This window comes from Ctenocephalides felis, unplaced genomic scaffold (genome assembly GCF_003426905.1).
Source record: "Ctenocephalides felis isolate EL2017-DRISC unplaced genomic scaffold, ASM342690v1 CF-g0.4_SCAFFOLD_03571, whole genome shotgun sequence".
In the NCBI taxonomy this organism is placed as follows: domain Eukaryota; kingdom Metazoa; phylum Arthropoda; class Insecta; order Siphonaptera; family Pulicidae; genus Ctenocephalides; species Ctenocephalides felis.
The window spans coordinates 54,364,521-54,390,877 of NW_020539725.1; the positions used below are offsets into that span (position 1 = coordinate 54,364,521).

The following is a 26,357-nucleotide window of genomic DNA, read 5'->3' on the forward strand; positions in this document are numbered from 1 at the left end:
TGTCTATATAGCTATTGGATTAACAGAAGTAGTTGACAACAAATGAGAGACAAAAGTTTTGATTATTCTATCTAGTATATTTAGTCACTTTCAATTATTTAGTCCATGGTATATTTTTGTAGGCCAGATTTATAAAATTCCAGAATGAATCAAACGGCGTCACGTCTGTCATTTAAGCTAGACATAGAACGATCTCGACTTCAATTACTTCTAATCAGGTACAATAGCTATCATTACATACCCAATCTAACTACGAGTTAAACCTGAATGCATGTGCACATGGGCTCGTTTTAATATATTCATGGACTGCGACTTTTTGCTTACTTCAATGTAAAGTTAACGCACCAGAATACCAGGAATCATACAATAAATCTGATTGTTCTCACTTTTAATATGTATATTACTCCTACTTTGTCAACTACATGTTGTCAAATAGTATTGTTACTCATCACAGTTTTATTCTTTTTTTAACGTGTGTTGAAATATAGCATTTGTGTCATAAGTGTTCTGCATAAATCCACAAGGAATTAGTTTCGATTTTCCCGCCCCGGGCAACTAAATATCAAGCAGTTATGAAAATATAGAGAAAAACTGTATTTTCTACTAAAAATAGAACAATAGCACGTTGCGATTTAAAATGGCTCTGCAAAATCATCTAGTTTCTCTGATTTCTCAGTTCACGGATTTGCCTCAGGGCAGAGTTCATCATCAAGTTAAACCTATTGGTTGACTTTGAAAATAATATCAATTCTGAGTAGTTTATGAGGTAAGATACTACGTTATGTGAAAGTTTCAAATATAAAACTAACAGTCGTAGATGGAAGTATTGACAATATATACAGAAGGATCAAATGTACCAAACATGAGAACATAATGATGATGAACTCTGAAATCTGGGCAAAGTGCTAGAGCTTAACCTTTCTTGTAACTATAAACTGTTTTTTTTGTTGTACACCTTAATACGTATAGTATAACCAGTGTTTCAACGACTTTCTTTAAGTGTATAAACTATAAATTAGATATGTATATCTAAGAGCGATGGTATATATATGTTGGAGCAATGCCGAAAAAAGCGAGTTTTACTTGAGATTCTAATAAAGATCTTAAACTTCAAGTGTAAATTTGATATTATACTGCTCGATATCGAGCTGGCCGAGGTTGGAATCGAACCCGGAACTAGTTTGTGGTAACCCACGTTCTTAGTCGCTACACCACAGTTGGCTCTATATCTTAATATCAAAAAAATTTGCTTTTGGTAAATCACTACATTAAACGAATTAGGTATCAATAAATAATTTCATTCAAACAAATTAGGTATTGCTTACAAAATCTAAAAACAATTATATATTATATAATTATATTTATAAATTTATTTATAAATAAGCAATGTTGCATGCCCAAGGTTTTTTCACATTTTAATTTCGTCTAATGGCATCAAATTATTTTTATTTCTATTTTAATCTCGATGTCATTCAAAAGTCGAAACGATCCGACTTAAATGATGGATCATTAAATTATTTACTTGGAGGCTTTCGTTGACTTCATCATAATTGCTACGTTGCGAACTTGAAATTTGAATATAAACAAGTCAGTTTAAATCGTAAATTATTATTATATTGTTTGTTCGAAACAACCGTTAGTAAATTTGAGGTGATATATGAGACAAGTTGTAATTGAGAATAATTCGGTTAATTAGAAATTTTTATAATTAATATAATGTTCTGAGGTAAGTTATTTACTCAGAATGAATGAATTATAATAAAAACATCAATTAGTCAATTATTAAATTAGCTTTTAAATTATTATTACGAGTTTGACTAACAAAACTACTTTTATTCACTACTTTGTTACGACATATGCAAATGAATAAGTTACAGTGTGCATTATTACGATGACATAATTCACTAAATTGTTATTTCTGTATACAAATAGAACAAATAAAAACTTGCCGGCAATAGAACAACCAGTTTGTAGCCTTATTGCACATTAGACAAATGTATTTATTGTGACCTCTGAGTAAAGAGAATGAGAATTTATAAGATATAAACCAGACATTGGTTATATTGTATATTTCATTTCTTACCAGATCGCAAATTCAAGGGTCTACATTTCTTACAAAAATTCCATATTAGTATATTTTTAATTTTCACGTTAAGTTATCTATTCGACAGGAATTTCATTCTAAGATTTTTTTACTTGATGAATAGAAGACTAATTACCAATTTTGTTTTCAATCACAGGCTCCTATTGTATTATGAATTATTACTACGACGTATATATTTGTTATTAATGTCTTGTAGACACCATCTTCATTAATAATATTCATCTTCAAACAAGCTTCTATATAAGCAAAGTGATTGATTAAAGTTTAGATTTTCGAACAACTTCATTTAGATGGGAAGCACGTCTTTGTAAATTATTAGAAGGAACTTATCTGCATAAAATCGAATGATATAAACGTAATTTTATTAAAATTGTAATTTGTATTTTATTTTATATAGCTGCTGATAATATAAATCCATATACATTCATGCATCCAAATACAGATATGATAATCTACATTCATCTATATGCCATTCTCGTAATTATATGCAGATTTTTAATTTTTTCTTAAATTTATCTATTTATTAGTAATTGGTAAAGTAATACCAATGACTATATATTCACAATAATTGATATATAAAACTATTGGTGTATGGCATCGTGCCTTAAGGCAAATTGCTGGAACTTCCCGTACTGTAACAAACTGATCCAGGAATTTTAAATGTTTTCAAATATATTAATATAAATACTGTAACATTTTGTAATATTTATAAAAATTATATAAACTGAATTTCAGAGTTAAAATTATTTAAAAAGTATATACGTGAGCTTCAGTACTTAGCCAAAATTAAAATTAAAATTTGAATTATTATCGATATACAAAAATAATTTTTTTCGGAAAAAAATTGAAATATTTTTTTTTTCAATTCTTTTGCCAATACAAGCAGAATGTTCACTGGATCATTTAAATTGGATACTCCATTCTCTCAAAAACGCGGTTTCTATCTTTTGCTCTCTTTGCTCCGTATCTCCGTAACGCCTGGACCTGCCTTTGCCAACTCCTTATCAATAGCAATCGATTGCTTTTTAAATTTTTCAAATCGGTTTATCCATTCGCCCCAAATCATCGAAGAAAAATTTTCTCCACACATACACACACATCCACTTTTTCTGAGGTATGCCAAAATGTTCAGAAACCTCTAAAACGTGTAGATATGCAAAAATTTTCATTTTTGATTTTTGATCCATTACTATAACTTATCCTACGGGAAGTTAAATATTCAAAAAAATGTAGAACAATTTTTCAAAAATGAAACCAGAACGTTTGGAGTACCTAGTAAAAGTATATCTACGTTAAAAAAATTTTTAGGGCGCTTTATATATAAATATAGCTTACAATTATTATTAATTTGCATTATATAATTTAAAAAGTCATCATTATTATTATTTCTAGTAAAAGATAGGTACACAGAAATAACAAACATTAAAATACTGCAACTGTATATTACACGATTTAACCAAATTTTATTGTGAAACATACTCATTACATTTGAGTAATCAAGATTTTAAAATAATTTTAATTTAGATTGAGTGAAAAATTCTAATTATGAAAAAAATGCAATACTGATATCAATCTATTGAAGCCTAATCATCATTATTACCTTGTCTATTATTACGTTATATAAGCAATCCGGAATAAAACCACTTCGAAAACAAAAATTCGAGTACAAAACTCAAAAATATCTAAATATATGATATCTTTTTACCAGAAAGTAAAAATATTGTTAACCTGACTATACTCAATACATATAACATTCATAAAGCAATATATAACCAATCTATTATCCTTAGAACATATTTCGAATTTAGGTAAAATGTGACTAAAAACTGCAAAGCACGAAAAGCAACACAATGCTTGACAAGTAAAGTAGATTTACGATCGAAAGTTCACTTTCTTGATATATTATTGTAAATAATAGGCTACATTGAATTGCAGACAACATGAAGTATATCGTTTATTGCAAATGAAATAAAAGCACTCACCTATCATGAGGAAAGGCGCGGCCAAGTTGATTCCGATAAATTCAATGTCCAGGTACATGGACATTCCAAACGCGGCCAAAGTTGCCATTACAGCCGATACATTTCCCAACAAACCGAGCCAAGGCTTAGAACGGACCTGGAAAATAATAAATGAGATATTTAGATTGTTTAATAATAGATAACATACCAACAAATAAAAAAAAATGCCGGGTTTTATGCCAACGGGGAAGAGAAAACTCTTAGGAATATTTAGAACTTTTAGCATGCATCTAACCCGACTGAGAAAAGAACTTCCAAATAGCCTTCAACATCCGTTGTACAAATATTATTGTGTTCTACATAGTTTTGCTATTGATAAAGTCAAGTATTTATGTATGGATTGTACATTTGGAAAAATTTCGATATGGTATATTGTCTAAGTGTGTCTGATATGATAAATATGAAAAATCTAAAGCGTCTTCTATTTTGGAAAGTGCAACCTTCTCCATGACAAATTTGAGTCCTTTAAGATATTTTAGTACTATAAAAAGTGGTAAAAATTTAATTTACTGACCTGGTCCCCCATCATGCAAGTAATCGTTGAAAATAGAGCCATGATAGCAAAAGTAGATCCAAAATAAGGAACGACTGTGCGAGTATTTTTTTCCAGTTCATGATCAAGGGTACGTGATGCAAAACGAGCTACTGATATGTGTTTAAAGTATCCATTTTCTTCAGCCTGTCCGACTGCATCAAGAAAAGCTTCTTCCCAGGCTGCACCCCTGGAAATAAAAAAAAAAACAGAATGTTAGTTGATAAGATAATATTATTCGTAAAGTAACCTACCTGTATTAAAGTAAAAGCAATATATTTCTAGTAAAATAGCTATTTCCTATAAATGCTGAATGTAAATAACAAGTTAATTGCCATGTCAGTCATATGTGTCCGACACTAAAATGCTCTATGCGAGTCATGACAGATATATGCGATTTAGTAGGAGGAGAAAAAAATTAAAGTATAACAAAAAAAAGTGCCAAAAAATTTTCTTTGATACATTTTTAACTAAATTATCTATTAAACTTACAATAACCCACGTGAAAATTATTCTAATACTATTGTGACAATTAATATGTTAAATAATATATGTACACTATTAGATTAATTTTAATAATCAAAAATCTATTAAATATGCATAGGTTAACCGTTGTTTTTTTTTATTTATTTGTATATTATTTTCATATCTCAGTCAGACAGGGGTGTCTGGTATGAGAGATTATGAAAACAAATTTCATATTTCATATTTACATATCATTTGTCAACTTCATTATACAAAAATATAATATTTATTAATATTCAATCTTCAATTTCTCTATAATATTTCTTTATTTTCCTTTTGAAATTATTGACGTCATTGGTATTCTTAATATCAATTGGCAGTTCATTATATTTTATCATTATTGTTATCCTAACCAATCTGTAACTTTTTTTTTAAAATTACGAGTATCCACGGTTACGAGTATTAAAAATACTTTGTTTGCAAAGTTATTATCTAAATACCTAACTTAGTTCATTTTTTTATAATTATTATACTATTCAAGATTTCTTTGCTACTTAAAATGTGCACTATATAATTTTCATTTCTTAAAAAAAATATAAATGTATATTAAATACCTTAATAAATGCAAAAACACGAGAAGAATGCAAAAATGTATGCATATTTACATCAACTATGCAAATTTTGTAAAATTAAAAAACAACATATACAGATTCATATACCACTTCGCATAAGCACTATATAATTTTCATATCTATAATAGAAAAAAATTACATACTTAAATATCCATTTTGCTTGTATTAAGAAAGGATGTTACATTTTTAAGTCAAGTATGCAATTGTTGCAAATTAAAAAAAATCTTATCAGCTTAATGTACCAAGCATTAATTTATATCGACACACTTTATACATATTTATCATACTTATTAGCAGACTTGGAATTTTTAAATTTATAGTGATGTAAATTATTTAAAAAAAAAACTGAAAAGATCAACTTGAAGGGTTTCTTACTCCATATCTAATAAATAAATTAAAAACCATATCGACCTTATTAATTCCAACAGTAAGAAAGCTTTCATATCAACTAGATTACATCAAATAATTAGAAATTTTTTAGAAAATATTATGAAGAGTAATAATAATATAATAGTATTGAATTAGCAACAAAATTCTAACTACATTTAGTGCAAATTGATCATACTAATTTTAAGATTTTGACCTCTTACAAAACCTCTTGTTAGAAAAAAAATCAACGACCACACTTAATGCATATTCACAATTCTAATTTGAAGATTAAGTGTACTTTTATGTTAGATTCTTATTCTTATAGGATATCTTTGTTGATGGAATAGAAATAATCATAGTAGAATTCATTTTATGGAAACCCTATATAAAAAAGACCTAATATTATTACAGAAATTTTTCATATAAATTAGAGAATTCATATAAATAAGACCTATTGTTTTAACTAAAAAAGGTATAAAGGTTATCAAAACAAACTACAACAAATCACATAATTATAAGTCTAAAAATTATATAAAAATGCGTCCATTAAAACAATTACCATTTTGTTAATTATTTACATTTCAATTTAGCAACATAATAAAAAAATATTATTTTTATTGTGATATAAATAAATTTTTCTCTTACTTTGCATCCTGCCTCCTGGTGTCTGCAGCCACAAAATAAACCAATTGTAAAGAAGGAACTCTTCGGATGAGGCCTTCGTCATCAACTTCCGTCCCACCAAAGAACACCGGAAAAGCATGGGCATCCCAGGTCACTGGGTTGAACATTACTGGGAAAGTCAGATTTAGTGCTCCGGATTCCACCTGGAAAAGGAGAAAAAAATACATTAAATATATTTATCATCATATATTTAGTGTTGGATACTAAATTCTTTAGGATACAGCACTGGCAAAGATGTCATTGAATTTGCTTATCAGAATTCTACCAAGGATTCTATCAAAGAATGATGGTGCTTAAATTGAGTAAAATAGGACTAGCTTCTTGATGTATAATACTTTTTTTTTAATTTGTGTATAATAATGAGAATATTTTTATGTAACTTTATTATTGGAGTATAATACTGTAACACTTAATATGATCATTTGCAATAAACAATAAATCGTTTAAAAAATAAACCATGCTAGTTATTTCGAAATTCGATGATAGAGCGTAATAGAATAAATAAGTAGGTAATTATTATTATTAATATTTGAATAAATTATAGGCTCTTTAATTTAAAAACGAACAAATGTTATTGATAAAAGCTCTAGTTTAAAGATTATACTTTGCCATTATACCAAAAAAAATAAAAATTAGTGAATCTCATACAGTAAGTTTAAATAGCTTTTGAAAAGTGATTTTTCTCCAACTTCAGTAGTTAGGATCAAATTCAATTAATAACCATAAGTTCGTTGACAATTTATCGAATAACATTAAAATTCTATATATGCGCATTTAATATAATAAATTCCAAGATTTTATTACCTAAATGACTCTACTCAATATAAACTGAAGCATTTAAACTGAATAATGACATGTGACAATTTTCTTCATTAAACTCTGAGTCACGTAGCAGTGGATTTGCTTATCAGAATTCTGATTCAGATTTGCAAACATGATTTAAAATTTGTAATAAATAATTCAATTGTTTAAAAAAATATACACGCGATATTATATAAATATTGAAACTTTTGTTGATGTACAATATTAGTGGGATAATGATTCCAAATACGTAATATAAATTATGTTTAGATCTAGTTCAATAGAGTGGTAGATAAATATATAATAACTGAGCTTTTTAATGGGACTGGAATTGTGTAAAATAATGAAGTTGCTAAAATGTGTAGTGAAACACGTCATTGAAATTTGCATAATTTCTTGGAATTGAACAATGAGATATCCTTCTTGTAAAAAACATACACTTGCCTAACATTAATGAAAATATATGGATTTAAGATTTTTAAAACTGTTGACATCAGGACCAAAATTTTTCAATCATTCATCAATAATTAGAACTTCTATAATAATTTTTGTAAGACCAAATGTGCAGCCAATTTTAAAGCATCTTCACAAATGAATTAGAGGTTGTTTTAGAATAATTAATTTAGATCGAACGAAATATTTGTTCGTGTTATTATTATTAAACAATCTACTTCTTATTTACTAGAAACTTGTTATCGCACATTTGTAATTTGGCATCTAAGAAATTTGACTGCTATTTTATTATTGAACGATAACAATAAAATAATGCTGAATAATGATAATCAATATTGAAAAACAACATAAACTTGATTGGATGTTATATTTTAAATACAAACTCCAAATACCATATAAATGGCAGTGTTAGTTGATGTAGGTAACAAAATTAATTTTAAATTAATAACAAATTATGAAATTCTAGATGATTTGATGAAACATGATAATTACATGCATAACTGGACTATAAAAAAATAAAAATGTTCAATTGCCAAAAAAAATATTAAAAAGTTCTGTATGAAATCATATGCACGAAGAGAATGTTAAATTATTTTACAATTCCACCATCAACTTCAAAGTCAATCAAATTCTATATAATAAAACAATATTGTTTTTTTAGAAATCTGAAATTTTACGACAGTTCATCGAATGAAATAAAAATCATTAATTGGTTCCATGTTAATTAAATTATGATGGACCTGACCTCCTGACCTAAACTGAAGTTCATAGTATCAAAATTTAGTCACGATTTTTGGTAAGTGTGAAACTAGTAACACATTTCAAATATAAAATAATTTATACAACTGAGATGAAATTTACTGATAAAGATTGTACTACGTGTTTGGATCTAAAAAAATATTGATAACTGACACATTTCTAAAAAAGTTAATCATAGAACTGAAAATTGGATATTCACAGACCAAAATTGCAAATTATTAAGAACCATGACATAGAGTTTATAATAAATATATTTGTAAACTTTAATAGAAGTAAATTGGTAGAAGAAACTACTAACAATTATTCCAAACATTCTGAATATATTATTAATTTACTCAAATTCAAATAAAAAATTTAGTTGAAAAATTTGGTGAAAATTATTTTGAAGAGCTTAATAAATTTGTATTACTAATTAATATTTTATTATTATTATACATGACAAAATTTTTAGATCTAAATATTCTCTCCAATTTCTCTAGATGTGTCAGCAATTTAATTAGCATATAAAAATCATCAATCGAACAAATACCATAGTTGCTAGAAATAACAATAATGATCATTACAAGTGATGGGAAAATTTTGGAAATTAACAACATGTTTGCATTTGTAGTTTGATTATATCGTGACAAGACAGTGCGATAAAATCTGAGCATTTAACATTGCTTTGTAGAAAGCGTTTTATTAGCAAACAAACAATTTTTATTACATCTAGATAAAAGATGAGAAAACAGGTTGTTGTTTTATAGTTTGATTATAGTTGAATCATCAAATCAATTGTACATATAAAGGACTTTTGGGTAATAATTTGAGAGGGATAAAGGAAAAATCTGGTGAAGAAAAATTTAATCAAGTAGTTCCAACTCGTTTAGTTTAGTATAATTTTATGATTAAACTAGTCGGGTGTACGGCATCGTGCATTAAGGCAAATTGCTGGAACTTCCCGTACCGTAACGAAATGTTCGAGGAATTCTGAATGTTTTAAAATAGATTATTATTAATATTGTAACATTGTCTAATATTTATAAGAATTATATAAACTGAATTGCAAAGTTGAAATTATTTGTTTAAAGTATATTAGAACTATATTCAGAATTGAAAATAAAATCTGAATTAGTTTCGATATACAAAAAAAAAATGAAAAAAAAAATTGAACCAAAAAATTTTTCGAAAGTATCTTCGAAATGGCTGGGCCTGCCTTTGCCAAAAACTAATAAACACTTCTTCCAATTATTACTAATTGAATGTTTTTCACATCATTCAAATCGGACACTCCGTTCTCTCAAAAACTCGATTTCTATTTTCTGCACTCTTTGCTCCGTATCTCCGTAACGGCTGGACCTGCCTTTGCCAAAAACTAATCAGCTCTTTTCCCTATTAATAGGAATCGAATGTTTTTTGAACCATTCAAATCGGTTGATCCGTGCGCCCGAAAACGTGACTGGAAATTTGTATCCATACAAACATATACACACACACATACACACAACACACATACACACACACATACACACACACACACATCCATTATTTCTGAGGTATGCCAAAATGTTCAGAAACCTTCAAAACGTCGAGAAATGTAAAAATTTTCAATTTCGATTTTCGGCCCATTACAATAACTTACCCTACGGGAAGTTAACTATGTGGGGCGCATGGCATCGTGCCTTAAGGCAAATTGCTGGAACTTCCCATACCAAAAATTATTTTTTTTAAAAAGATTAACATTTTGCAAAAAATTTTACTTTGAAAAAATTGGATTTTTAAAAAACTATAAATTTTTGAAGAAAAAAATTAGTTTTTTGGAAAAAAGGCTTTTTGAAAAAAAAAGTTTTTTTTATTCTAAAACATTTCGGAAGTTCTGAACTTTTTTCGAAGCAATCGTACTGCTTTAACTGCATAGAGAAGAAATATAGAAGCGCGTACGCGCTGCGTCGCCGTCTTAATGGATAAATATTGGTACGGAATCCATAGGAATGTAATCAAAATTTATACTTATTGTTAAAATCTCTATAAAATATCTGATAATTTTATGTGCATATTTCTAATGCACAAACTAATCAGCACGTCTCCTTATCAACAGCAATCGAATGTTTTTTGAATAATTGAAATCGGTTGAACCGTGTTCCCGAAATTGTCGACGAAAATTTGTATCCGCACACACACACATACATCCACTTTTTCTAATGTAAGCCAAAATGTTCAGAAACCTCTTCAACGTAAAGATGTATAAAAAATTTCATTGTCCATTTTTTTGCGATTACTATAACTTATCCTACGGGAAGGTAATAAAAATAGTAAAATCCATATATCATTTTACAATAAGTTACATCAATGTGAAATTTATTATGTGCTTCATAACTTTGCGAAAGAATGCCAGTTAAACATGACATGAACAGTAAGTCAAAAGTTCAAGAATCATGACCAATCTTCCTGAAAATGCGGAAGATCAGAGAGATGAAGGCAATTTTCTCCTACAATAAAACTCAGCTGGCGGAAAACAAGCAAGAATAATTTCATATTAAGCAATTTCTTACACAAGTAGGAATTTGAAAAAATTGCTGTACCTATATGTAGTTCATTTAGAATACATATTAAAGTAATTTAGGAGAGTTCCAAAAATAATTGTGCAAGGAAATTTAAAACTCAACTTCAAAAATAGGCTTTCATTTCTCTTGTACAATGAATTGTTACTGTTGTTCAAAAGACATAAGTTGCAGTTGCAATCAATTCAAAGATAGCGGTTAAAATCTTTTACAAGTAATTCTATTTTATCACGAAAAAGCAACAACGGCGTAAGCAATGTCTTAGGAGAATTTCCGCATACATTAAGATAGAATCCACGCTAATTGATGGTAATGCCAGTGCAAGAGTTGCAACATTAGATCACATGCCTCTGGGTTTGGAAAACAGAACCGGATTTTAATTTGGATGAAAACCAACTTTGGACCACTAATACCAAGAAATCTAAAACTTTGTACCAATGATTGAATTTATTAATTTACACCATTACTAACTACTCCCATTAAACTAAGTTCAAGTTTCCTGCATATTCCATACATTTCTGAAACGAATCAAAAATTACCTGTCTGACTAATATAACATTTGAAGCGTCTATAATTTCATAAGATAAATATGAATTATGCATTTTGTAAACTGACAATTTTACGCATAATAGTACTGATATGCCAACACGTTTCCGATAATACTTTCCCACAACCCGGAATCGGTAGCAGACAGAATTGTTATCCTGAGGTCTCAGGTAATTTCATATAATCGAATTTGAACGCTGATCGAATAAAAGTGATAGTTTGAAAGTCCATCATCAAATTATAAATTATATAGCGAGTTGCTACCAGAAGTACTGCATAATGCTATTGTTGAGGTTTCATAGGTTAATTTCTTCTTTATTTATTACGCGTTTATTAATTTATATTAATCAGCTATATAATTAGTATACACACACAAATGGGTGATACTGCCCGTGAGTTAAGGTAAACTCTAATTAGAATCAGGAAAGAATAGTGTGAGAGATTTTCCATTGCCATTTCACACCGCAGTGCACGAGATCCGCTTATTTTCAGAAACGCATTTTTGCTCTATATTTAACTCCACGTATGGTGAGTTATAGTAATCGAAAATGAAATTTTTTATATATCTTTACTTTTCAAACGTTTCTGTACATTTTGGCATACCTTAGAAAAAATTGATGTATGTGTGTGTGTGTGAATGTGCACGTGCGGATACAAATTTTCGTCGACGATTTTGGGAACACCAATCAACCGATTTGAATAATTTAAAAAATATTCGATTTGTATTGATAAGGAAACGTGCTGATTAGTTTTTGGCAAAGGCAGGTCTAGCCGTTCCGAAGTTACGGGGCAAAAAGTGCCAAAAATATAGAGGAATATATAGAGGAAAATGTAAGAAAAAATGATATATTGGCGGTCTAAAATGATCAGTAGACAAATTTACATCAAATTATCAGATATTTTATAGATATTTTAAAATAAGAACAAATTTTGTTACAATTTTTTTGGGTCCCGTACCAAGATTTTTAATTTTCAAAGTTCACTTATACGATTCAAACAAATTTCAAAATGTTCAGAAATGTTTTTTTCAAAATTTTCAAAAACGCACAAGTTTTACTTTAATTTTTACATCAATTATAAATTTTAAATTTACTATCAAGTTGTGCATATTTCATATGCGTTATTCTACACATAAGATATATATCCCCAATTGGATTCATTCAGCATTCCGTTTTAATGTAAACATTTTCAAGTGTTTTGAGTGATAAGATCGTCACTATATATTATATGAACGAATAAATATATAATAATTATAATTATCTCTTTGAAAACATTTAAAACAATTGTATTAATCAATGATCAAAATTTATTGATTATTAATTTGTTTGCTCGAATATTTAATTGTGGTACGGCAAGTTCCAGCAATTTGCCTTAAGCACGATGCCATGCACCACTAGTTGATCTATATTTTACGAAACGGACATCTCTGCTGTCCGAATCAGATTGCCAGTTACGACACACAAACACACATACAAATAACACATTACTATAACAGCAAAAATAACACATTTATACGATGATGAATTAGCTGGAAGTTTTACTGAACATAGTCAGTAAAGTCATAGTTGTTTTGTTGATGTGTGTTATTCATTCAAATTAAACGAATTTTTTCATCCGAAATATTTTCATCACAAATATAGGTAAGAAAAAGTGATGAAAAATAGCGCCGAAAGAGGTGCGCCCGTAGGTAAGGGGTTAATCCGACGGGACTTGGTTTGGAGGTCCCGGGTTCGATACCCACTTTGTCTGTTGTCAGGCGACAGTGACAACGATTTTTACTTGGAAATATAGATAGCAATACGTTTTCAAGTGAAAAATAGCCATTCATCGGGCATTGCTGCACCAATAAAAAATGTCAGCCCTCTTACATAAATCCTAATAATAAAATAATTAAATATGGATAAATTAACCATTACCATATAAAAATATGAAGTAAAGGAAAGTTTCAGCTCAACGGCTTATAGGATGGTGAGGTTCTGATGGCTGCTAAGACATGAGGATAAAAAAATATATTATTTCCGAAAGCATATATAGAAACTGGCAACATAAACTGTTGAGTCAACGATAAGTACATTTATTGTTACAATAAAATAAATAAATAATTTAATTTATTGTTCCAATGTAAATGATGCGTTCCGTTTGACCAGACGTCGTTCTTAAAACCTCGTTGCGTTGAATCGCGTGAAAGTCAGTCTCTCACGTGATATATCTGATAGGAGGAATCTGAAATATTACTACCGAAACCGGAAATTCTATGTGACCCGTATAAAAGACTCAAGATTTATAAAAGCGGCATCGATTTGCTTTTTTGTTTTTATGTATCAAATATCAAACGCAAATGACTTTCATCGCGAGAACGAAATGAATCAGGCTGTCTGAATCGCTCCTGGTAATGCGTTATGCATGGATAGATAGACAGATTCTTAGTAATTCTTATTTGAAATTTATCTATATTAAATTATATTCACCTGTTTACTAATAAGCAAATATATTATTTTTAATGTGCGTTTAATATAAATACAACATCAGAGAGTTGGAATAACTATTTATCTCTTCTAAAACTGTTTTTTTGCCTAAATTTCCTTTTTTAATTGCGATTTTTATTGTTTACATCTTCGACAGAGCAAAGGCTTAGATGGTCATTTTTACCCCACCCACATGTAGGCCTTTATAGAAGATATACTTGAATCTAACTTAAAACTAGTGGTGTATGGCATCGTGCCTTAAGACTAATTGATGGAATTTCCCGTACCGTAACGAAATGTTAGAGGAATATTAAATGTTTTCAAATAGATTATTATAAATATTGTATCATTGTCTAATATTTATAAGAATTATATAAACTGAATTGCAAAGTTAAAATTATTCGTTTAAAATATATAGTGAGCTCTAGAACTTTAGTCAGAATTAAAATTAAAATCTGAATTATTTTCGATATGTAAAAAAATTGAAACGATTTTTATTTCAAAAGCCATTATTTTGTTAAAAGCAGAAAGTTCTTTGAATCATTCAAATCGGATGCTTAGTTCTCTCAAAAACTGTCATTTTTTGTAAATTTAGCTCTGTGTTTTCGAAATGGCAGGATCTGCCTTTGCCAAAAACTAATCACCTCTTCTCCCAATCATTAGAAATTGAATGTTTTTCAGATCATTCAAATCGGATACTCCGTTTTCTCAAAATCTCGATTTATATTTTCTGCACTTTTGCTTCGTATCTCCGTAACGGCTGGACCTGCCGTTGCCAAAAACTAATCACCTTCTCCCTATGAATAGGAATTTAATGTTTTTTGAACCATTTAAATCCGTGGACGAAAAAAATGTGGACATACAAAACACACACCGAACACACAGAGGTATGCCAAAATATTCAGAAACCTTCAAAACGTGAAGATATGCAAAAATTTTCGCTTTCGATTTTCGGCCCATTACTATAACTACCCTACGGGAAGTTAAATAAAAATACATCTTATAAAACAATAAAATAACATAGACTCAAAATTTATATTAAGATCTCGTAAACTAAACAGAAGTGCTCACAACCAAAAAAAAAAGATACAAGAAATTAGTGGTGCTCCATTTTACCCGCGGACCTTCAAGCCCCGCTCTAACCTATTTATTCAAACATATATTTATCTATTGAGAATATTCAATTAAATTATATCGTCAAACGGAGAGATATATGTGGATAATTTATAATGCAAATCATATTGTTTGTCGGTATCACATTTCCTTATTATGATGTCTCTATTATCGCCTCAAAGCCATAACTCTATTTTAATAAGTGACAGGGCATTCGAGCGCAGAATATGTGCATTTTCTGTTATAATTGTTGTTTTGCAATTGTTAAGTTCATAAAACAAGGAAATGTATATGGTAAAAAAATATTTGAACTATCTACCGCACTACTTTGATCCTTTCACTAAATTATAATCGCAGAATTAACGAAGCGTGCCAAACATAATGATAGGTATGAAAAGCTTAGTTTTGATTTTATTTGCATATAAAATTATTGCATAATCTTACAATTTAGTTGTTTATTAATTGAAGTTATTGCCACTAATTGCTATAAATGTTTGGGAATATATACATCTCTGAAGGCTAATATTTACATCACCCAACATAAATATCATAGTCTTCTAAAACATTGTTTCAAGAGAAAGAGATATTTAAGAAAGTATGTATTTAAATTTCTATTTTTTATGCTATTTGCCATAGGTCAGTTTTGTGTGTACCTAACATTTAAACTACTCACCATTTTAACTACTCATTATCTGTAATTTTATAACCGTTTGCATGTTAGTAATTAATTTGTATGCTTTTGATGAATGATCTAAGAAGAAGGAAGTGGATCTTTAAACGATTTGACCCTAATGTCAAGAGTTGATTGGAATCATGATCTTCTATTGTAAATTGTTTTAAAGTCTAGTCTTGGGATAGCTTCTTAGATGAAAAACTTGGATATATTTGGGATTTTTTTAATATCTATAAAAATTTTCTCATTCGTTTGAAAACAACCGAATAATTGTAGAGGAGACCGAGTTCTAATCCAGTCATTAAAGTAAGTTCACCGCGGAATTCGAGATATCCAGCTGTAAGTCTGTAAATACTTGAATATTGAAATCCTATAGTTGTCTCAAAACCTACATATGGTATGTAGGTTTTAAGTTTTAAGTAGTCTGTAAATACTTGAATATTGAAACCCTATAGTTGTCTAAAAAACCTACATATGGTATTGTAACCCTATCATATGTGGGTATCTCGAATTCCGAGATTCTTACCTAATTTAAGCTTAAATGACTGGACTATACGGTTGTCTGACTAAACGCAATAATGGAAACTTGTTCAAACAAACATACTACATTTTTCCGTCTTGAAACTTATCTCACATGATGACTGTCACTACCGTATATGATACAACTATATTTAGAAGATCTATATTTTTAAGGAAAAATGAATATCACTACTGCTTGATATCTGTTTTTTTAAAACACAATTATTTGTAGTACTTATAAATTATATGTGAGAATTCCATAGACCTTATGTATGAGGTTCATAAATTTTTTTCAAAAAACGATGACGTTTATTTGTTTGATTTACGAGTATTAAACATGTCCAAGAATTTACAACATTTATCAAAAGTTATCATCATATTACAAAAGTTATCTTTATATGTTGTAATTGAATATATCAGCTTTATTTCCATATCAAATTTCTGGTTCACATATTTATATTTACTATGCAAAAGTTTATTGCTGTGTATTATTATCGAACTTGTATATTTTCGCAAAACAAATTTGAATTACAAAACATTAAACAATTTTAATCTGGTGTATTTGTTTCAAATATTACTAACACAAATTCTGAGAAATATCAACATTCGCATTTTAATTATTGGTATTGTTTATTTTCCTTCTTAATCATTACTTATAATGTTTATGATTAAATTGAGTCATGCAGGCTCCATTCAATTAGTTTAATTAAACATTTGTTATTTGTTTATATTTGAAATTAGTCATGTATAAGTTGATTACTTAAGTCTGTAATAATTTATACATTCATAATTCTAGTTCTTTTTTACTTGTTTACTTGAAGTAATATAGCACATTGCATTAGTCAAAAAAGCTAAGTTTTGCTATAACAATATTAACCAAATAATAAAATTTACAAGAATTAATTTATATGTGTTTGAGCGAGTTTTAACAGTCCGCGGGTAAAGTGGTCTACCACCGATATCTCAAAAGCAAGTAAAGTTTTACCCTATAAAGTTTTACCCTAACAAAGAAATGCCTTGGCTGATCGTGGTGCAAAACTGACAAACGGCAATCCCTATCGCGTTACATCGAATGACTTACAAATTTTGAAATTGACAAAAGGTGAAAAATCTGCTTTTCCCAAATTTGGTCTCATTCAATTCAGAATGACCTAAAACGTCGAGAAATCATAAAATTAGCAATTCGGATTTTATGGCAAAACAAACATCTCCTTCAAGAAGTTAATTAGCTAAAGTACTCATTGTTAAAATACATATATAATTATAAAACGCGTAGTCAACTAGTAAACTAGAAAATAAGACAAATAGTATTTAAAATTTAATTACATGGCAACAAAACAATATTAAATTGTCTTTTACGGTTTACACTTAATAACTTAATCTAACCTGTCGAAGTTTTTGCCTCAATCATTAAATGACGTTAAGATGAATTATGTTCTAATTATATAAGATTACATAGGAAATACCAAAATCAAAAAACTTAGTATCAACACTTTCTACTGGTGTGGATTTGAACGGCAATATTTCAAACGAACGATGGATCAAAGGTCTTGATATAGAAAGCAATCTGGTATCAGATAATTTAATAATAAATGCCTTTATAAATAAATGATAGTTCACAGAAACGAAATTACATGAGTAACTAGTATGGGTGCTCTTAGAGTTAAATCCTAAAAATTGCTGCTTGTTTTCTAGCTGGAATTAGAAATTTGATATTCTATAAGCTGGTGTATGATGGTTCATCTTTTACTAAGAGCTAATAGAAGACAATCCTATTCTTTTTTACCTATAATTTTTATTATATGGCAATCCAATCAAATATATTTCCAAATTGTAGTGATATTTGAATTTTAACAATTGGAACTTAATAAATGCAAGGCCGAGGCTCTACACGTAAGCACCAACTTAAAAACTTTAAAAAATCTAAACAAATTATAAAATATGTGTAGATCAAGGATTCTAAAACAATTATATTTCATTACTAAATCAAATGAAACACTTCTCTCATAGAGTGAACTCTAAATTATTATTTTTTTCTATTCTAATTTTTTTCTCTCTTTCATGTAACAATAACTTGTGAAATTTCATTGTATCCTGATTACTATTTTCGAGAAAAAAATACGTCTTTTGCTTCTGAAATATATTATGCAGGTATTCCAAAAATGGACATAGCTCGAGTGAGCCAGAAATTCGATCCAGAAATTCTTCTTGTAAATTTTCCTACTGTAACAACAAATACATTGTAACTTACAATTTATAAGTGGCTATGTTAATAAAAATAATTACAGGAAATTATAGCAAAATCCGTTATATTTTTTCCCAGCAATGGCATAGTTTTTCATGTTTTACTAATATTCAAAGTATATGCAGCTTCCTCTGCTAATAACATAAATGCAAAAAATAGGATGCAACTATTTCATAGAAGGTAATTTTAAGTAAATAACAAAAGAAAATGTGAATTTATGGAGGCAGGTTAATTTGCAAAAAAGGATAAAAAGATTAATGATGTAAGAATACATTTTTGTTGTTTTGTCGGTTTGCTCAGTAATGGATTTTGGAAACTCTCGGGATAATACTCATACTCAAGAAATAATAATATTGTAGAGTTGCGCATAGATCCAATTTGATTTTCTAATGACATCTTTGCAAATTCATATTGATTTAAAAATATTAAGCACATTGATCTAAATCTAAGTTCTAAAAATAAAATAATTATCACTTACATCTTCGATAATGTGGTCCAAATTCAGGATATCATTCGTAAAACACTGCTGCTGCCACCTGGCGCAGGCATCATGGTAAGTAAAAGTATGAGGTTCCTCATCGTCGTCCATTCCTGCTCCTAAGCCTTTTGCAGGAGGCCACTGAACTGTGGCATTTTGTATGAGATCGTCCAGCAATCGCAATTCGTGCCACACTTCTGCCCGGAGCAGGTTGTCTCCATCTTTTGGAACCACTATTACTCTTCCAAAACGACCTGGGGTTAGAAAAAAAAATAAAATTAGTTTTAATTAGAATGCTTTTGGAAGTAAGTTTTGATCTACGTTTTTAAGTAAATCTATTTCTATGCTCTTCAGTATGTTTAGATCTGCGATTTTTAGTAAAATTAGATCTACCTTGTTGGCAAGTCTAGACCTGCGCTCCCTGGTAAGTCTAGATCTACGCTCCCTGGTAAGTCTAGATCTACGCTTTTCAATAAGTCTAGAATTAAGCTCTTTGATAATTCTAGATCTACCCTCTCTGATAAGTCTAGATTTACCTTATGTATTAAGTCTAGTACTGAATCTTCGGTTTTAAAGTCCAGATCTACAATATTTATTAAATTTAGAGCAGTGGTCAGGAAACCGGGTTAAATTACCCCAAATAGGGTAGAAATAAAATTTTTATGGTAATACTTTTCACCCTATTATTTAGTATTTTTAATTGATATTCACTGTATTTGCTACGTAGTTGTCCACTGGGGGGGGCATTACTATTTGCCATGGGGGTAATATCAAATTAGACAAAAAAAATTTTAGAGTTATGATTAAAATGATACTGTTTTTGGAATTGGTACTGTTCGCCAAAATTACAGAAAAAATGTCGATCACACTTTTAATTTTTAAGTATATTTTATAATTTTTGAATTACACGATTCCGATTTTTGCAAAAATATCTTCATCATCAAATGAATAACATCGTAAATAGCCTTACTACAGAAATGTATATCTTATATATAAAAATGGAGCTCTCTTTCAAATGTCTAAGTAAAACTAGAAAACGGCTAAACTGATTTGGCCAGTCTTAGACATGAATAATTCGTGCCAATCCAGAGAAAGTCCAAAAGGTGAGATATTATTCTAAAATCGCGTAGAATTTTTAATTTGAAAATTTTTGTAGAAGCGTAATTTGAATAAAACAATAGACGGTGGCTATTACGTGAAATGTCAAACTTTCTTGACCGATGGTGTTCAATTACTTTTAATAGGAAGTTTTACGTGAATATTTACGACAATATAAGTCGAAAGACCAAAAAAACTTGGATTGGATTATACCATGTTTTCTATAGAAAGTATATAAAACTTCCAGTTTGATTGTACTGACAAAATATCGGTAATCTTTGAAAATCCATAATAAAAGTATTTTCTTCCGTTGGTAGTTTTTTAGCATTAGTTAATGTAATTATTTTGTAAAATACCTTTAAATTAAAATAAGGTTTTAAACGTGTTTGCCACCTGGCCGTTCCAAGTTACCCCGCCTATAGGGTAAAGAGTGTAGATAACGAATTTTTGAAAGACATAAAAAAATACATTTCTACAATAATGAAGTAGCTGGCAATTTTACCGAACGTAGTCAGATAATTGTTTGTTAATTCATCGAATGTTACTTGAAACTTCGTAACTTAAAAATTTCAAGAAAATAAAATTTGAAAAAAATTATTTTTTCCAAAAGCAATTATTTTGTTAAGACAAGCAGAAAGTTCGTTGAATCATTCAAATCGGACACTTAGTTCTCTCAAAAACTGCCATTTTTTGTACATTTAGCTCTATCGGAATATCGGAATGTCGGAGTATTGGAATGTCGAAATATCGAAATATCGGAATATCTGAATATCGAAATATCGAAATATCTGAATATCTGAATATCTGAATATCTGAATATCTGAATATTTGAATATTTGAATATCTGAATATTTGAATATCTGAATATCTGAATATCTGAATATCTGAATATCTGAATATCTGAATATCTGAATATCTGAATATCTGAACATCTGAATATCTGAATATCTGAATATCTGAATATCTGAATATCTGAATATCTGAATATCTGAATATCGGAATATCTGAATATCGGAATATCGGAATATCGGAATATCGGAATATCGGAATATCGGAATATCGGAATATCGGAATATCTGAATATCTGAATATCTGAATATCTGAATATCTGAATATCTGAATATCTGAATATCTGAATATCTGAATATCTGAATATCTGAATATCTGAATATCTGAATATCTGAATATCTGAATATCTGAATATCTGAATATCTGAATATCTGAATATCTGAATATCGAATATCGGAATATCGAATATCGGAATATCGGAATATCTGAATATCTGAATATCTGAATATCTGAATATCTGAATATCTGAATATCTGAATATCTGAATATCTGAATATCTGAATATCTGAATATCTGAATATCTGAATATTTGAATATCTGAATATCTGAATATATCTGAATATCTGAATATCTGAATATCTGAATATCTGAATATCTGAATATCTGAATATCTGAATATCTGAATATCTGAATATCTGAATATCTGAATATCTGAATATCTGAATATCTGAATATGTGAATATCCGAATATCTGAATATCTGAATATCTGAATATCCGAATATCTGAATATCTGAACATCTGAATATCTGAATATCTGAACATCTGAATATCTGAGTATCTGAGTATCTGAATATCTGAATATCTGAATATCTGAATATCTGAATATCTGAATATCTGAATATCTGAATATCTAAAAATCTGAAAATCTGAATATCCAAATGTCGGAATATCTGAATATCTGAATATCTGAAGATCTGAAGATCTGAATATCTGAATATCCGAATCTCGGAATATCGGAATGTCGGAATATCTCTAGAAATTGATTAGAATATACATTTACTTAGCCAAACAACGTTTGCCGGGTCAGCTAGTATTTAATATAAATTATGTAAATAATTAAGCATAGATAAATAAGTAAAAGAAATTAAGTAAATATTATGGATAATTTCAAGTAACATAATGATAATTAACTTATCTATAACGAACTTCAGGAAGCAAGTTTATGACACTGAGCAATAAATTATCACACCAGACGTTTGTAGATTAATATTATTGCACTTTAGATATTTTGTGTAATTTATTATATAAAGGATTTCGTTGAAGTAACTTGGTAAAGCAAATATAATATTTCATCATCATAATAATTTATATGGTATCTTTTCGAATATCCCTTAAGTGAGCGTCCCTTAATCACGTGATCGATTTTTTTAGAGATTTTTGGATCCACCTCCCCCTGGGCGACACGTCGTGATATTAAAATTAACACCCCCCCTCCCCCACCAAACATCACGTGTATTTTTAGTTACGTACAATTTTTCGAACAAATTTTTCGAATTTACGAAAAAATCGTTAAATTTTTGATTATTTTTTAAATTCAGATAAAAAATACACGTAATATTTTACTAGGCCTCTTTCTCTCCCCGTTTCTCTTTTCGTGAATTTTCTGACTTTTGTCAACGCCCCCCCCCCCCCCTTCCCCTAAAAGCCTCACGTGATTAATGGACGCCCCCTAAATATGACGATCATGTAAGAAGTAAGCTATCAATAATATTTGAAGATGTCACATAGAAAATTTGAGTAAATATTTTGGTTGGAGCTATTTGGTTAAATTTATTTTTAGAATTGTTATAAATATTGCTATGATAACAAAATTTTAAAAGAACTGTTAAACAAAAGTATTATATTTGGAAATATGAGCATTTCGTAGCTATGTTTAAAAAAAATGTTTATGCTTTTCTATCTAACATTCAAATTTAAAATGAATGTTGTAAATAAATGTTCGAACTCATAACCCCGTCAACATGTATCCGTGAGCTTAACTATCAGACCATATTTCGGTATAGTACTCAATGTATCTATGTTCTTAATTGCAACTATATAGATCAGAATTGGCAATATATAGATTTCATTACCATTGTAACCAAGAGAGCAAATAAAACAAATAAATAACCAAACATGAACTTGATTTTCATTTGATCTTCGTACAATAATTACCGACTCTATTTTCATTCAAATTCATATTCAACATAAAACAAATATATAATCAACACCATATCGCCAAAGAATCAAAGAAAATCGTTCCATGTATAATTAGATCCCGATGACATGCGCGAATTGTGGACAATAGAAAATTATACGCTGAATTAGCTTCGTGACATCCATATAGTGTTTTACCGATATTTATAATGATAAACTACAATGACGAATGATTATTATTATTCGTGACAATTATTTTTGCGATGTTTTGCAAAAATTTAATCGGGAGTTTTTAGTTATTAAACCGGAAGAATCATAATACGATGAGGTTAATGGGAGGTAAGAGTGAGAGTTGGTACAAAATTGGTTAAATAGGAAATTTTGCTACTAAATAAAACCTGTGTAAAAAAATTAAATTAGTTGGTATTGGTATTTTGCCTTAATGCAAATTACATGAACTTGCCGATATGTGTAAATAATCGACTTAATCAATAAAATAAATTATTTTTTATGAATGATTAAAAGTATGCCGTACACATAATTGAAAACGAACGAACACCTCAACTCGGAGTATTTTCTAAAAGCAAATTTCCAAAAATCAATCATTTTTTTATCGAATCAGTTTTCGTAGGACTTTAATGGTTTAGTATGTTCATTAAAACTAAGTACTCTATCGTTATACCAAGGAAATCGTCTAATTTTAATTTTACTAAACGTCTTTAAAAAACTACTCATTTTCTCAAATTTTTATGAATATTCAAAATAAAACCACGCCAAAAAGCCGTTATTTTTCAGTAGGTTAGCTGAATAGCTTTCAGCTATAATACTATGATATATATCGCCAAAAAAAGTTTCATGAAATCGGCTTAATTTTTTTTTAACAGTTATTACAAGAAAACGGCTCAATAGATTTTCACTTAAAACTAATCAGTATCATTCATAACTAATATGTTTCGAACAGTTTTTGATTTTTGAAATCGATTCGGTAGTATGTATGAGTTAAATGTGGACGAAAAGTTTAACACTTTCTTTCAAATCACATAGAAATGACTTGGCCGATCGTCGCACTAAACTGATAAAAATGGTTTTAAATTTCTGAAATCGGTTCAGGCGTTTTTGAGCAAACGTCGATAAAAGGTTAAATTTTGACAAATGCCAAAAACGATACTAATTTTTGCAAACTGAAGAATTTTTAAAATTAAACGACTTGTCGTAGGGCCGTAATATTTTAGTATGATGCATAAGACAATGGTATCAACAGTCAAAAAAATAAAAAAAATCGTCGAAATTTTTTTTAACACTTTATTACAAGAAAACGGCTCGTCCGATCTTTATCAAAAACTAATCAGCACGATTCCTAAACATTATCTTTTGAACAGTTTTTGAATTTTCAAAATCGATTCAGAAATGCGGGCTAAAACTTGGACAAAAAAATTTTCACTTTCAATTTTCTGCAATTCACAAAGAAACGGCTTGGCTGATTGTCGCGCAAAATTGAGAACAATAGTCCTCAAAAAATTAGCGTATGGGATTTTTTTTTAGTCAATTTTTTTGAAATCGATCACATGAATAATTAATGGCCCTTACGAAAATAATCATCAGCAAACAATAAATTGTTTATAATTTTTAATTAGTTCAAATAAAATTTCTACCAGCACTTTGACTAACTAAAGATGAATGATTAGTAATAACGGTTTATGGCAAAAGCACGAGGAGAGTGCTAATAAACATATTGCAAGGTTATATTATAAATAAATTTACCAACATTCTATATTTTATTAACGTAAGATAGTTTAAATTAACTTTAGCTTAATATCATAGAGAGCTTTTTCAAACAAAAATTCTCAAATCCTCTTTGGAGAGTTCGAATAATGTTAATAATTCGATTTTTTCAGATTTAGAGCAGATTCTAAAACGAATTGAAAAAATATGCAGATTTAAAGCAAATTCAAAAAGAAAATTGCTTCATTGAAATATTTAGATAAATCAAACCGGATACAATTCTTATGTTTGAATGCTTTATATAATTATTACAATATAGTCATTAGGTAATAACTTCAATTATTCCACACGAAAGTTGGAACAAAATTGACCTGTTTTATATTGCAGTAAATGATTATTTGATAATAATAAATTATTATAATAATATAATCACATTTACAATATTTCTAGCCTAATATTGAAGAAAATTACTGCTAGAATAGTGAATAAGTCATTTCGGTTATTTTCTTGATCATAAACATAAAATTTCCAAAAAATATATCTAAGTCAGAAATAATAAATATAGTTAAATAAATCTAGTTACTTCTATCTTATGTCTTAATAATATAATATTATTAAATTTTTAATTTTGAGCATCTTCTATGAGTAGGATATGAGGGTATTTATTATTATCTCTGGCGATATAAGTATTTTATATTTTTCTAATATAAAATACTTATATATAATATATATAATATATTATAATATATATATATATATATTAGGGTGGTCCTTAATGGATATTTTCTAATTTTTTTGCTTCCAGGCGCTCAAATGCTTCCAAAATGATACAAAAAATTCTCTGAAAGTTTTAGCTCTTAATATTAACTTTAATATAGTCCGCACTTTAACCAAAGTTTCTTGATTCTTTTTCTAATTAAATACTTAATTTATTAAAAATATCAAATTTTTGTTGCATATTTTTATTTATGATCAAAATAAGCAAATACAAGGTTATTCTCAAAGTTAATATCCACCTGTTGCTAAGTTGGAAAATTCTAAGAGACCAATAAAATTTTACCCATGTTTAAAACTTTCAGAGAATATTTTTTATCATTTTGAAAGCATTTGATCCCCTGCAAGCAAAACAGATCTAGAAGATCCGTATTAAGA

The 26,357-nt window shown here is 28.7% G+C and overlaps 1 protein-coding gene across 1 annotated transcript; it reads right to left on the reverse strand.

Annotated features, from left to right (window-relative positions):
• Window positions 1–1,310: 1,310 nt before the first annotated feature.
• On the reverse strand, window positions 1,311–26,269 carry LOC113386285 (patched domain-containing protein 3-like). The gene is made up of 6 exons (XM_026624073.1): window positions 26,266–26,269; window positions 19,400–19,653; window positions 6,769–6,950; window positions 4,640–4,847; window positions 4,087–4,222; window positions 1,311–1,330 (listed from the first exon to the last, which is right to left on the reverse strand). Exons 1-6 carry the CDS (start codon window positions 26,267–26,269, stop codon window positions 1,311–1,313), a joined length of 804 nt encoding a protein of 267 aa, XP_026479858.1.
• Between the last annotated feature and the right edge of the window lie 88 nt (window positions 26,270–26,357).